Raw genomic sequence first — 14422 nt, 5'->3', positions numbered from 1 at the left:
TTCTAACAAAGTAACAAATAAAGATCACCCATAAAGGGGAAAAAAGGCACTAAAACAAAAGTTACAAAACGTGAACACAAAATCACTCTTACGAGGAGAAAGACTAAGCAATGAACAAAACCTAACAAGAAACGAAGTAACAAATTAATACAAAACCTGACCTGGGAAACACGATGACTTGATCACTGGCAAAATACAAGACATGAGAGCATGAGACAAAACGTATGACGGCGGCATGAGACAAAAGCATGGAACATGGCATGAGACGAAAACGAACTGACACTGGACAAGAGGAAACGCAGACTATATATAGACAACAGGTAAGGGGAAACAGGTGGAAACAATTAGGGCGGGGAAAACAATTACAAAAGCGGGAAACAAGACAAAGACAGGAAGTAAAACAAGACCAGATACACAAGGGCAGTGAATTCAAAATAAAACAGGAACCCACAAGACAATACAGACACCAGACAAAAACATAACTTAACATAAATTACAGACTATGACAGTAAGTAAAACAAGACATGATACACAAGAAATATACTTTCCAAAATAAAACTAAACTGAAAATGTCCAAAAGTCCACAAAATAGTTCAAAACAAAACCAAAGAGCTCCAAAAACAGCCCCCTTAGGGGCTAGTCATGACACTGGTTCATGAAATCTTAAGTTAAAGTAATTTGTTTGCGTAAACAAGAATTTGTTTGTGACTTGAATGACATAAATTAACTTGTCAAATCCAAAGTTCAAAACTGAGGTGTAGCTAACCTTAGCTAGATTTTCAATGAGTTCGCATGAACTCATGATTCATAGCTGTCATTTGTTCATATTATTCTTTCACTTCATGTCAAACAGGTTTATCCTGCTGGTCCAAGGACTGAAGGGAATTCCTGTTTCTGATTGTTCTTGTTGTGGTGAAATATGATCTGACTGCAGGTAATATGTACTTGAGACGTTAACATCTTTTGATTAAATCGAAATTATTTGACAAAGCTGAATGCAGTTGATGTGCTGTTGCTGGTTCTGGTGGTTGTGTTCGAACTCGAATCCTGTCTCTGAGGGAACACTGACAGTTAAATATAAGCTCTTTGCTTTCAGCAGAGGTATAGCATTGCTTTATGTGGAAAGTAGGATGTTTTATTTTTAAATGTGCTATTAATTCATAGGCTGTAAAAACAACCTTTTTGTCAATTTCATAATTTCATATTGGAAAGGAAATCCTCACACGCGGACGCCAAGAACTAGGTGTTGCGTCTCTGCCAGCGTCAAACTGAATAAATGCTTATGAATATGCCCACACCACCAGAGGGGATGGACTAAATCGTAATTCTCATTCTGTGGCTTGGAAAAACTTCCGCCTTCCCTGGTGCCAAGCGGCTCTGAGGCGATCCCTGTGATGAGCCAGGGAACGCTCTGCTAACTGAGCTCTGGAGAAATACGGTCACGGCAAGATCCATATTCAAATAAACTTCACTCTTGGCCCGTGCACACAAGCCATGTTGTCACCAGCTGGCAGTGCCTCTCACCGCCCCTTCAAATACTGAGCCACTTTTGATTAACGTCTCTACGGCTAATCATGTGCATTAGCTGTGCCAAATTGGACGAGCCACGTACGGCCTCCATTTGCCTTGAAATCTCTTATTTTTTTAAACTAATTCGAAGCATTTGAGAGCTTCCCTTTACACCACCTACCCCTCCCCTAAGCCTTCTCCTGTCTAGTGCCCATACGCAGAACAGGGAGGGTGGTGTGGCGGCACGGTGCCATCCTGTGGGTCCCTGAATGAGAGGACTATCGCTGCCAGATGCACCCAGCTGCATAAATGTTATTCATTTTTTATGGCTTGTGTACATAATATGGCCAGTGTGGGAGATCGTGAGGTTCCACTAAAGGCTGGAAAAATCCTCAAAATTGAATCAAAGTGGAAAAACTTATTTTGGCTGTTGGCTGTTCTGGTCCTCCTCCTTTTCCATCTCCCTTAATTCTCTTCTGCTCCTCCCTGTCTCACATCGTGCTCTCTGAGGTTCCTCTGTCAATGATTTACAGTATATTCTTTCTTCCTAGGCTGCATTGGCGGGCCTCCTCGCACAGCCATAGCAGTGGTGGTGTGAGACAGCCAGAATATTTGTCATAGATCCAGAGGTGCAAAGACATTAGACAGCACTTTGTCACCAGGGTCTGGAATTCACACCATTTGGCTGTTTCCAAGTCAGCTCCTTAACCGCTGACTGGCCTGGTTTCTGTCAGCTGCCGCTCTGTTGACATTGAGGGCTAAAAAAAGATGGCAACATGGAAGGTTGTATGCTGTTAGCCTTTTTAGGTGGTCAAAACAACACGCAGCCTACAAAGAGCGCTGTGACAGGGATCCACTGCCAAAGCCCTTGACTTGGTGCTCCCTACCTCAGTTCGCAGTTCAGATATAGTTTAGAGGTTCAGAATGGCTCTCGTCAGGGCTTTCTACTCCCCGCAGAGAGATGGGCTTGAACTCCGAGCAGAGCTACGGTCTCCCAAATCACCAGGCCCAGCGGAGGCCCCAGCAATCCAAATGTGATAGTGGCGGGGGCCTCCCGTCTCATTACCAATCTCCATTTCAAAACAGCCTTCAAATGGGAACTAATGCATTAGCTCTCGCTGGGGGAAAAGTCTAGGGAGCCTCTACATAGCGGCTCAAAAACGCTTTCATACATGTTTTATCAGTGGGGGAAGAGCGAGCAAGAGAGAAAAGGAGCTTGGACCGAACCATTCATTTGTTGCCCATCTTATTAGCTTGGCACTGTGTTATTAGCGGCCATTGTGCTCTATAAAAGCCCCTTAGGCCTGTTCCACTGTTCGCTGAATCTGGGGTGAGCTCTGTGCCAAGCGCTTTTTGGAGGTATTTGAGAGCATGAAAATTCAATCCCAAACCCTCAGCATTGAGTTTTCTCACAGATAAATGAAGAGGATTAGTGGAACAATAAAACAATGTCTTACCTCAGATACCACCGTATCCTATTAATTGGGATTATAGTGGAGAAATGTGTAAAAAAAGAAAAACACAATCTTGTATCACAGTCGCTTCTTTGTGACAAGCTGTTACATGAGGCCCTGTCATAGTTACAGTGTTTCATCAAATAGGAAATGTGTTCCAGATAATGAACAAGTAAATATCAAAAAATCATAAACAATGCCTTCAAATAAATAAATAAATTAAAAATAAATAAATAAATAAAAAAGGCCTGAACATGTGAAGAATTGCTCTGGAAAAGAGCTGACAATTGCAGGAGCTGTAATAACCCACCTTGGGTTGGATATGCTAGGCAATGTGTCAACTGATTCCAATCTGATGATGGACTGTGTGTTGAAATAAATTGACCTTGCCAGACGATGAGTGAAATTGATGGAGCTTTTCATCTCCGGAGGGCCGTTCCACACTCAGCCGTAAAATGGATAGAGCACAGGACAGAGTGATTGAGTCGGGGGGTGTGTGTGTGTTGGGGTGAGGTAGAGGGGGAGCGTAAGGTGTGTGTTTTTCTTCTGCCAAAGCTTGCTTGGTAAATAATACAGGAAAAATCACTATGCGGTAACTACAGGGGTTAAGTACCTGTTGTTGACTAGATGATTAGGACTAAAAGCACACAGTGCTAAAGTGAAGCTGGCCACTGACAGATGCTACCCGTTGGAGGAATATGTGGCTCAATTACCGGCGACCTAAATTGAAAGTGATAGTGATTTAAGTCTTCCCAATACGCCAGCCCCATTCTGGCAAACAGTCTTTTCAAGGAGCCCTTTTAAAAAACCCTGCTGGAGTGTGTGAGACACAGGAGCGCCATTGATTTTCAGTAACATCCCCTAATGACCTGGCCACGGTTTGATCCACGTTGTTATTATGGGCTGATACCATGGGACAGGATTGGTGGGTCTCACGGCACACAGCAGCGAGATGAGTAGTCGGGGCATTATCAGGATGAATTGGCCGTCTCTGGACAGGCGGCAAGCACAGCCGAGGTCTTGTCAATAGCAGGACGGGGCGCCTCAGGGCTCCCTCCGCGGCCCACACCAGAGCGCCTTCTGGCCTCATTAGAAAAGCAGATGAGTGCTGTGAGTGAGGAGAGGAGGCGTATGAGAAGGGAGAGGAGCCTCTCCTCCAACGTCCGATAGCCTGCCTCCCAGGCATTGCTCCTCTTAATGAGTCCAGACCACGGGTCAATATGCCACTGGGCTGCCAGTCAATACCAGTTACCTGCAACACAAACACTCAAAACCTGCTTTCATACAAAATCAATGTCCTATTAGTCCCTCCCTGTATTGCCTTGGCCCAGTCTCATCGATCCCCTCTGAAGAGCTCTGCAGCCCATGTATGACAGATTATGGTCAAATGATCTGATGGCTTAGGCTACTCTGCCAGCCAAGTCTGTTGCCTTTATGATTTCAAAGTAATAGCTTGATATCAGATGGGCAAATACTCTAAATGCTGAAAACTGAGGCACAAGCATTATTGGCAAACCTATCAACCTAACATCAGCATTCCACTCAGTAGGTTTGGCTTACAGACACATTCAGTACATGTAGCCAGCACTGACAACGGGAAGCAGGATTAAAGACAGGTAGCAAATGTATGACATTAGGTCCAAACTTTATTCCGTACATTTTAAACCATGAATGTTCATTTTCATTTTTTTGCAGGCCTAAAACTCTACTTGTTTTGTATACAAGAGTCTAAGAAAAACAACTGCACAACACCACAAGGTTGACAGAGAAAGTCCTTTTGCCGCCCACTAAAAAGTGTCCTTCTTTTCTGTCTGGGGCTGGTCCAGTTTGTGACGTGGAAGTCTTTTAATAATTCATCATTATTTCATTGGTAAATATAAACATGTGTTAATCCAACTTTCTCTCTGTATCACCAGCATCGTCTGCTCCCTCCAGGTGATCTCTCCATTAGGGTGCTGTGTGCTGCTTTGCATAGATTGCAGATGATCCTTGTAGGCCCCCTTACAACACCCTCCTGTCATACGTCCCATCCATTGGCCAGGCTTGTCTGTTACCATGATATTCAACAGGGAGGTGATACCCCATGTTTCATTTAATTTTGTTTTTCTAGAAATGGTTAAAAAGCCTAATAAATTTACATGGTAATTTTGCAGCGAAGGAATATCAACAAGTTATTTACATGTTTTTTTGTTTTTTTTTTACAGAGACTGAACAAAGACCTCATAATATATATTTATCTGCATATCTCAAAGGCAAACAAATGAACAAAACAAATTGGTAATGTAACATTGTACATTGTCATCATTGAGGATATCCTGGTACCATGAGGTTAAATTACTGAAGGTTGAAACCAAAATCCAGTCTTTACAGTGGGTCATAATGGATATGTCTCACAATCAACTGGGATAAATATTGTAAAAGGCGTGACTAATGCACAAAATACATAAAATTCATAGAAATGATATCTATACATGGAACAAGGATAGGAAATGTACAAACTCATTTCAGGATCTCTCTTTTCGCACAAAGCTGAAAAAAGGTATTGGATTAATATATTAATAATTATCAAATATTTAAGTCGGATATAAACATACACATATTTGTGTTCTCTTTACCGACATTATTTAACCTCCAGTCCACTAAAAGTAAAGTCATGGCATGTGCTTAATCAGCCTTACACACCTTTACTTTGTACAATCATACCCTTTCCCTTAGGGAGTTTTGCTCTTCTCAGGCAAAGAGCAGTGCATTTTGTTCACGAGAGGATTTCAGATTAGGGGAGCGGGGGCCTGTGAGTGCGTCTAGTAAGACTTTGTGCACTTTTCTAAGAAGCTACCGAGCCTCTACCTCTTTGGGGTTGCGAGATGGGGAATAGTCCCGTGGGTCCTGTGTGGTGGTGAGGGGGGTAGTCCTCCTGGGTGAGACTGGCCTGGCACTGCCGGCTGGCACAAGGGGCGGGGGTGCACTGAGTGCGGCAGTAGGGGGTGTTCTGTTCAGAGGCCCGTTGTGTCCTGTGGAGGGGCTGAGTCTAGGGTAGGTCATGCCGCCAAGGTGAGGCATAAATGGGGGCATGTGGGGTAAATGGCCCTCCATGGGGGACTGGTGCAGCTGATGGAGGCGTGCTCTGTCCAGCTCCTCCCGCAGGTGGAGGCGCTCTCGCTCCTCTGCCTGCTGTCTCATCCTCTCGTGCTCCCTGCGCACCTCCAACAGGTGCTCGTGGTGAGAGTAGTCATGTGCCTCCCTCTCGCGGTAGGCCCGCTCCTGTTCATACATGCTGGGGAAGCGATGTCCTTGCTCGGCCCTGAGCTGGAAGTCCATGCGTCGCTGCAGGTCCAGGCTGCGGTATGCCTCTCTGAGTGGGTCCCAGGGAAAGGCTGGGTGGGGCAAGCGCTCTCTTCCTGCCAGAGGGCTCACTCCCATGAAGGGAGCCATACGAGCCCGGTCTAGCACATTAAGGCTGCCCATCTGGGGCATGGCACTCATGGAAAGGGGCAGAGAGTGTGCCATGGGAACACCGTGCAGGCCAGGTGCTGGGATATCACTGCCACGCGGTGAAGGAAGAGGGGGCTGCTGAGACAAAGGTGGGTGGTGGTGGTGCGGGTTTCCAGCTTGGCTGAGGGGAGCAGGAAGAGCTTGGGCGGGTGGCTGGGGGGCAGGCTCAGAACTCACCACCATGACCTCCTGCTCCTCTTTCCTCTCCTCCTTAATCTTCATGTCATTTTTCACCTTGTGGAGAAGGTCTGCAGGCGGGGGCTCTTTCCTCTCGCTGTCCTTGAGTGTAGGTGGGGGCCCACCTGCCATCTTCATGCCCTGCTCATTGATCAAAGCCTTGGAGTATGGAGACGGAGAACGCTGAGTGGGTTTGATGGAGTCTTCTGAGGGTCTCCTCTCTAGCATCTCCTTGCCAGGCGAGCGGCTCTCCTTCACCTTCACGTCAGCCAGCGTGGAAGACTCTCTGTGACGCTCCAACAGCTCCTTCTCCGCCTCACGAACCCGGTCTACGCTGCCACTGTGGTGCCGTCCCGAATCGCTGGAGTTCTGGCTGTTTGAGCGAATTAAGCTACTGATCTGGTAGCTGACTGGTGCAGAGGCTGGAGACGAGCGGTTGGAGTGTCGGTTGCGATCCACAGAATCCCTGTAATGATATAATAAAACAATTTAGTTAGTACCACTTAAAACAAGCATTGTGTGGGTGGGTTGTATTAAATTTCCACAATAAAACCTGAGTTATAATTCTCTTAAAAAAATACAGGTTACCATGGTCTTGTCTTCCTCTGATAATATTTTAAATCTGACAGAAGCCCCAGTGTGTTACTAGAATATTACCCACAGATAGCGTCTCTCAGAGCTGCTTATTGCCTGTTTGATTTGTGTCTTTTTCTTTACTGGATCCATGAAGTAAATTTATTTCAGTTTCCAAGGATACTACTAATGGACTGAAGAATTGTCACAGTTTTGTTCTTTTGTCTTTAACAGTACATCTGTCTGTCTTCACAGCTGATGTGTGTTTTCGTTTTGTCCTAATACAATGTGATCATCAGCTGGAAAAGGGAGCATTATTATAATAGCAAAAACATTTTTAGTAATTGTAGAAATCTAGCTAATATCCTCCAAATAATACTCTGAACATGGATAAAAAGACCATGAACTCACCTGTCTTTATCCTTCTCCTCTTTCCCAATGGAAGAGTCTCTTTTCTCTCTTTCCCTCTCTCTTTCTCTCTCTCTTTCTCGTTCCCTCTCTCGCTCTCTCTCATGGCTGTTGGCTGAGCTGCTTCTCTCGGCGTCTGTGGTTTTGGGCCACTGTGGCGGGGTGGGGAAAGACGGCGGGGTGCGTCGAAGTCTGTTCCAGGTGTCGTGGTGGGGGCTGCCAAACGTGGGCAGTCCTCCTGGCCCGTCCTTGCTGCCAAACACACTGTTGGACCCTGGAGGGAAAGGGGTGTGGGGGGGGGGGGGGGACCCACTGTAAGTTAATTGGGCACAAAACCTTCTTGAGGACACATAAGATGAGAAAGACTCAACAACAAAAGCTGCTTTTGTCTTTGTCTCTGGAGGTTCTCTCACTGAAGCTGTTTGAAAGAGTTAGAGGTTAATGGCTCCCCCCACCAGTGAAAAAAAAATACTCATTTGCTTTTGGACTAAAGGCCCCCCCCCCCCACCCCCCTCCCTTTTTGCACCGGATGAACAGGGGAGACTCACTTGCCCTCTGGAGTTGAGGGCTGTGAAAAGCCAAGGGAGACCTTAGCATTCCACGGCATGTCTATTCCAATCACATCCATTTTCACAACAGGATTTGGCACACAAAAATAGGAGGGATGAAGAGAAAGAGAGAAAGGCATAGAGAGAAGGATGCAGGGGGGAAAGAGAAAGCCCTCCATGGTGGTGCAGAAGGGGCTTGTCAAATAATTAATAGATGAATTGCCACCAAACAGCAGACCTGAGAGTGCCTGTTGGCAGCAGTGCAGCCAGATTAAAGCCAGGCTGTCGGGGACATGGTTGGTGGATGAAGTGGAGGCAGGGAGGAGGTTTGCTGTGGTGTGTTGTGCTTCCTTGTTGGGCCTCGCTGGGTTAGGGCTGCTTTGACACAGAAACTAGAGCTAAGTGTCTTAATTTTTTTTTGTGCCTCCCCTCCTGGCTCTCCCTGTGGTCTAACTCTGCCCTGCTCTGTTCTGCCACTGGCCATAGGGGCCAGATTGAAGGGGGGAGCGGTGGAGGAGGAGAGGGGGCCAGCGCTTACCAAGCGAGGGGTTGCCTAATCCTCCGAAGGCACTGCTTGAAAGGTTGCCGAGGCCGCCAAAGGAACTGGAGCGACTGAAAGGATCTGCAAAATGCCAAACAGGGATTAGCAAAAGGGGGGGGCTGGCTAGCAGTGCTCACCCCAACACCAACCCGTTCCACTCGGCTTTTCTCTTACAAGCGAGCTGTGGTTTTTTCAGCGCTGCCACCCTAGCTCTCTGCCTGGTAATCCTGCAGTAGCCAGGTCGCCTGGATGCTGGATTCACTGCCACTAACTGGAGTGGAGTGTCTCTGACCCTGCTGGGGCTGGTGGAACAACACTGCTTGATGGGGAAATTAGTTTTGAGTTGTTGGATGTGAGCTGAAAATGGACTGTGGTAGGGCAGGGGAATTAGACGCTGTAAAAATCAGGCTAGACAGACCATAATGATTTAACTGAGGAACCAGCGCCTGATGGACTCCACTGACGCAAACTCTAGCCTCCAAATTTATTGTAATAACACAAATATTTACCCTGACGAGTCAATGAGCAACATTCATCAACTGATAATTTGCAGTCCCATTTTAATTCAGCAAAAATTCATCAGGAAATGCAGAACTTATCAGCAGATTAGGGTTTAAGGATTTTTAGCTCTGGGGCCTGTTAATATATCAGAAAAGACAACAATTGAGAAATCTCTGCTGCCTCACAGATGAATTCCCTGGACAGGAAAATTCTGTTCGCTAAGTCTTCCTCTTCTGTGCACCGCGCATTCATAAGCACAAAACGGATTGACTCTCGGGCTCATTCCATGAAATCAACTTGCCACTCTGAATCCAAACAGCGCCTCAGATAGAATGGTGGGAAATACATGAATGAATAAAAATAATTACATGCACAATCCAGCAGCATTAACTATCCTACTCCTATGAATTACAGAATCAACATCGCAAGCTCATAGAAAATACTGTCATATATGCTGTTGCACTGTGTTTAGTCTCTCCAAACAAATGAGGGATGACAAATATGGCTGAAGAGTGAACACTAGACTCGCTATGTCTTTTTAATAACCGCAGACAGAGTTATTTAAGGCTACGTTATGAATCATGCTGTCCGATTATGCGATGGCTACACTCTCTTACTCTCCTAAGAGCTTGCTGCAGCCGACTGACGATGCTGGCCAACTGGATTCCACATTAACCTTCAAATGAATCTGAGATCAAAACTAGAAATATCTAGGCTTCAAATTACACCCTGGTGGCTTGTAATGTGTTTAAAACATGAGTGCAAAAGAGAGACAGGGAGAGAGAGAGAGTGAGTGAGCGAGAGATGGAGAGAAAGAGGAGATACAAATGTATAAAAAAATTGAGCATGGGTTACTTACACTTACCTGCCAAATGGCTAGGAGGCAGGAAGCCGCTGGGGTGTGGGGCGGGGCCATAGGGGGAGGGAGCTGGGTGGCCGGAGCCTATCAGAGCAGGAAGGATAGAACAGTGTAATTGTCAGTCATAGACAGTTATAAACTCTAACCAGCACACAGAGAGAAACCAAAATTATTTTCTATCCATGACAATCACAGTTCTGAGCCCTGTGATTACCCAGGACCACCAATGTAAATGTGTATAAATACAAACAAGTACTTCTTCTGCAACAAACGAGCTGAATAGTTTGTCTGTACATGTGAGCTAGATGAATTTAGGGACAGCAGAGTAAATTAGCAAATGATATTTTGGTTTTATTGCAGCTGTTGGATGTTTATGTGTGAGTCTATAGCTGCCTACTGAGGTCAGTTCCAGACTGTGCAACAAGCTCGACTCTTTCACAAAACCCTGTTACCATCACCCATATTCCATGAATGGTTAATGAAAGAACCAATTACAGGAGTGCCTCTGACACACCACTGCATAATTACCAGTCAAAGGCCGTTCGCCTCTCTGTTGCCCTCCAGTGCAGGGCAAATCAGTCAATTACCTAACCGAGAGTCATCCATATTCATAGACATATCTGACTCCCTTTACAGGCAAAACATTTGCTACAAAAGCACTATAATTAAGTGAACATCACATGAGAGGAGAGGAAAAAAAAGATGGCATTTCTTTACAATGGTGGAAGAACAATTTCAACATGGGGATATAAATGCGTATTTGCATAAAGACAAAAATGCCACTGAAAGACTTTGAGAATGGAATAATTTGAGTGTTTAGAACAGTTTGTCTTGGAAGGTGCAGTTCATCACCCTGCACTGTGCACTGAGAGACCCTACTGACCTGTGGAAGAGAAAAGGGGTCGTGCCAGGTCATGAGGGTACGGGAACCCTGGGAAGACTCCTGGAGCTGGGGGTCGACTGAACAGGTCCAGCTTCCCATTCATGTCTAGTTTGTGAGGATCCAGCTGCATTTGCTATAGTCAAGAGAGGCAGAGACAAGGAGAGGGGGACAGACAAAGAAATTAGGTCGGTAGGCAACAGTACCAAACACTTCCAACAACAGAGTGAGAGGGATTTATCCTCAGCTACACTGGGTGAGAGATCAGAGGAAGACAGATACATCAACAATGGCTCCATGTCTCCAATTCTGGCCAACTGTGTTATAACAAATATATGTAAGCTGATTAGGGACACTAAATCCTTGGTAACAGGGGTTCACAGCCCAAGAAGGACTGACACCACTAGGCCAGTGGCATTAGCAGAGGATCTCCATGTCGGGGCCACACCATTCTCAGTCAGTGAGAGGACTACTTCCACATTTTTTGTCTGTGCTCACATGTTGCATTTTGGTCAAGACAACTATAAATATGCTGGTAAACGTGTTGTAACAGTGATGGTTCATGATTTGCCCCTTTCTCTTTAGGTGGAGTGAGCCATGCACGGAGCCTTTACTTAGAAAACATTTTTGTATGATTATTAACTTAAAGCTCCTTTTTTTGTCATCTGCCTTTTCTCACCCACATGGTCTTCCTGAATCCAGTAACACAATTATAGGTTATTTTACAGATAAAGATCCAACTATGACATGATCAGACCTACTGCACATTCAGTAAGTATGCTATTTGGGTCATTATTCCATTACGAATATACTGTATCTGGTTTTACATGACAGCAAGACTCCTGCAAGACATCATTATCCATCTCACGCACCTTCATTTTCTGCTGGTGGTGGTAGATCTGCCATGCGATCTGGACATGCACTGCACACCACTTGCCAGGTTTCTAAAAATTTAGAGAGAAACTGAGGTTAGCCTGCTGGCTTTGATATGGGGAGCTAAAAATGGATTCTGGCATTGAGATTTTCTGGCCAAACTACAAAGTGGGAACTCTTCAGTATTTTCAAGCAGGCAATGGATTAAGAATATCTAACCCTGACTTTAACCCAATAGAGACCTCAAAGCTAACTGTAAATGCAGCCAAAAGCCTGCAGGAATTTTTGTTTGTACAAGTAGTTTGTAGTTTTAGACTTTGTGGCCTGGCCAGAGAGATGACACATTTAACAAAAGACGGACAAGGCAACCACTTACCCTAACAGATGTCCTGAATGGATCTGTTATCTGTATGGACAAACAGACAATCATCAGCAGCAGCAGCAACAAAGATAAGTGGCCAAAATATGCAGTTCTGCAGAGCTCTGCAGGCACTTTGGACAAATGAGTGCATAGATAGGAATGAGGAGGAATGTCTTGTCCCAAAAAGATGCAAATACAGAGACATACATTCTCTCTGAGACATATACTGTATGTACATGTGTGGCTTTCACCAGGGGGGACTGAGCAAGAGGAGACTGACTGGGGCGCTATGGACCTGATGCTTACCCGTGGATCCTTCTGTAGGAGTGTGTGAGGTACTGCTCCTGGACGTGCTGCTACGTCGATGGGATTGGATGCCTGACAGAGAGAGGGAGAAGGGAAGGGAAAGAAATACATGGTGATCTAACAGATCTATAGTAGTTAAAACATTTATATAGAACAAACCAAACCTGTTACATAACTACTTTATGCAGAAAACTTTAGGAGGTAAGGTGACCTCATATAATGATTCTAAAATGGGATCTGAGGCATCCTCAAGGGCGTCCTCAGTAGCGGACTTTTAATTGGATTTTTTTCTGTATGAGTAAGTAACATGAGTACTATGTGGCTAAATCTTGTGTCCAAGTTCTAGGTGGATGTCTGTAGAATGGACGTGTGACAGAAACTGTGTTCTATGACTACTATAAGATCCTCCCACTAGAGATGCCAGCATCACTTTAACCTTATATCCTCCCTCAGTAGCGCTATAGCTCACTAATCCTCAGTTACAGCTACTATATAGCTGATGCTGTAGATAAAACAGTAGTAATACTGCAGGTGCTGAGCCATTACTGAGTAATACATCTCTTTAAATCGCTGAAGCACAAGTGCCTAGATCAGCCTGATTAATCCATCCCTAAATCAGGGACAGGAGGATTCTGCAGGGTGACCTGGGTCACCAGCCCCCACAAACAAACACACATCCCAAGCCCTTCCTCCACAAGCTCCTCTTCAAGAATACTTAGCAGGGGCTTTAGACACATAAGACCGTTCCTTCAACCATCTGGAGGGGCCTTCGACAAAAGGGCCCCTCCATGACGGAGTCCACTGGGAATGGGGCCAGCGGATTTAGGGCAGCTTTGATTAGTGGCTTACACCGGGTCACAGCCGCTGGGCATCTGCCAGACAGACTCACAGACTCACACCCCTTCCCATCCCTCACATCCCTGCCGTCCCTACATCTTTTCTCCTTTGCTCTTCCAAACAGACTACAGAATATTGCCTTCTTATCCCTGACATGGCTTGTCACGGCTTGGGGTCAATCACACAGCACTGACCCTGGTTCAGGCCCAGTCAAGTCTAACAGAGTATTTTAATGGATTTAAATGGGATGAGGCCAGGTTTATTAGAATCCTGTTTCATATCTTCAGTGTACAGAGCTCTACTGCTTATCTACTATCTAAATGTCTAATGTACTCTATGTGTTGGGTGTAACCTAAACTTTTTTTTACTTGTCATTTATTCTTCCCTTCAAGAATATTTCTTTTATGGCATGAATATAGTCCATACTTGTATATAGGTTTTTTTCATCCCAAGCAAAAACTACAGCACCGTGTTTCTGGTTACAGGTGAGCTTATCACCTCAGTTAGCTGTTTCACTGTCTGGTGAGAATGAGAACCTACATTATTCCTTTCATTAATTTCCTTCAGTGAGCGTATGAAGCCATTCTGATCCATGCAAAGTCTTAGCACTCTTTATATACAACAGGGCATTTAAATTTAAATTTTTAAATTTAAAAAATAAGTTTTTTTTACACTGACAAAAGGTGAAGAAGACAAAAGTCAACTTGCATATCAAAATTTCTGTTTTGCCTTCTGTGTGCAACTGTGTGAGTTTTTGTTTCAGTTGTGTACAAGCTTGTGTGGTTTCTGTGCCCATGCTTCCTGATATTCTCTATCTGTTTGTAGATCATGGGTTGAGGGTAGGGATGTGGGGCTGACCTTGGGCTGGAAGGCTCCTTGCAGCGAGCTGAAGGGTCCTGAGTGTGGGAGCAGCGGGGGCATGCCTGGCATGGTGGGGGGATAGGAGGGGAAGAACTGGGGAGAAAAGAGGAGGATGGGAGACACAAAAAGACCCAAAACAAAATCATACAGAGATACGTACAAGACTCAAGCATATGCACGCACAAAACCACAGCAACAATAAATGCTGTCATGGCAACATTCAAATATGTCAAATATTTGAT

At 45.1% G+C, this 14422-nt stretch overlaps 1 protein-coding gene across 8 annotated transcripts in view; it reads right to left on the bottom strand.

The window, feature by feature from the left end:
* Positions 1-4591: 4591 nt before the first annotated feature.
* Positions 4592-14422, bottom strand: part of fbrsl1 (fibrosin-like 1) — a 276517-nt gene continuing 266686 nt past the window's right edge. For 5 of the 8 annotated variants that reach the window (XM_041041720.1, XM_041041718.1, XM_041041721.1 and 2 more), the window contains 9 exons: positions 14178-14273; positions 12483-12554; positions 12192-12221; positions 11815-11886; positions 10946-11078; positions 10063-10146; positions 8700-8783; positions 7617-7887; positions 4592-7098 (listed from right to left, as the gene is read on the bottom strand). In XM_041041720.1, coding sequence (XP_040897654.1) covers positions 5796-7098; positions 7617-7887; positions 8700-8783; positions 10063-10146; positions 10946-11078; positions 11815-11886; positions 12192-12221; positions 12483-12554; positions 14178-14273 — 2145 coding nt within the window. In that variant the 3' untranslated portion in view covers positions 4592-5795. The remainder of the gene's footprint in view (positions 7099-7616; positions 7888-8699; positions 8784-10062; positions 10147-10945; positions 11079-11814; positions 11887-12191; positions 12222-12482; positions 12555-14177; positions 14274-14422) is intronic. The other 3 variants (XM_041041719.1, XM_041041724.1, XM_041041722.1) reach the window with 3 other exon arrangements.

This window comes from Toxotes jaculatrix, chromosome 7 (genome assembly GCF_017976425.1).
Source record: "Toxotes jaculatrix isolate fToxJac2 chromosome 7, fToxJac2.pri, whole genome shotgun sequence".
Taxonomy (NCBI): Eukaryota; Metazoa; Chordata; class Actinopteri; family Toxotidae; genus Toxotes; species Toxotes jaculatrix.
The sequence above is the reverse complement of the archived record's forward strand: the minus strand, read 5'-3'. Positions and strand labels throughout refer to the sequence as shown.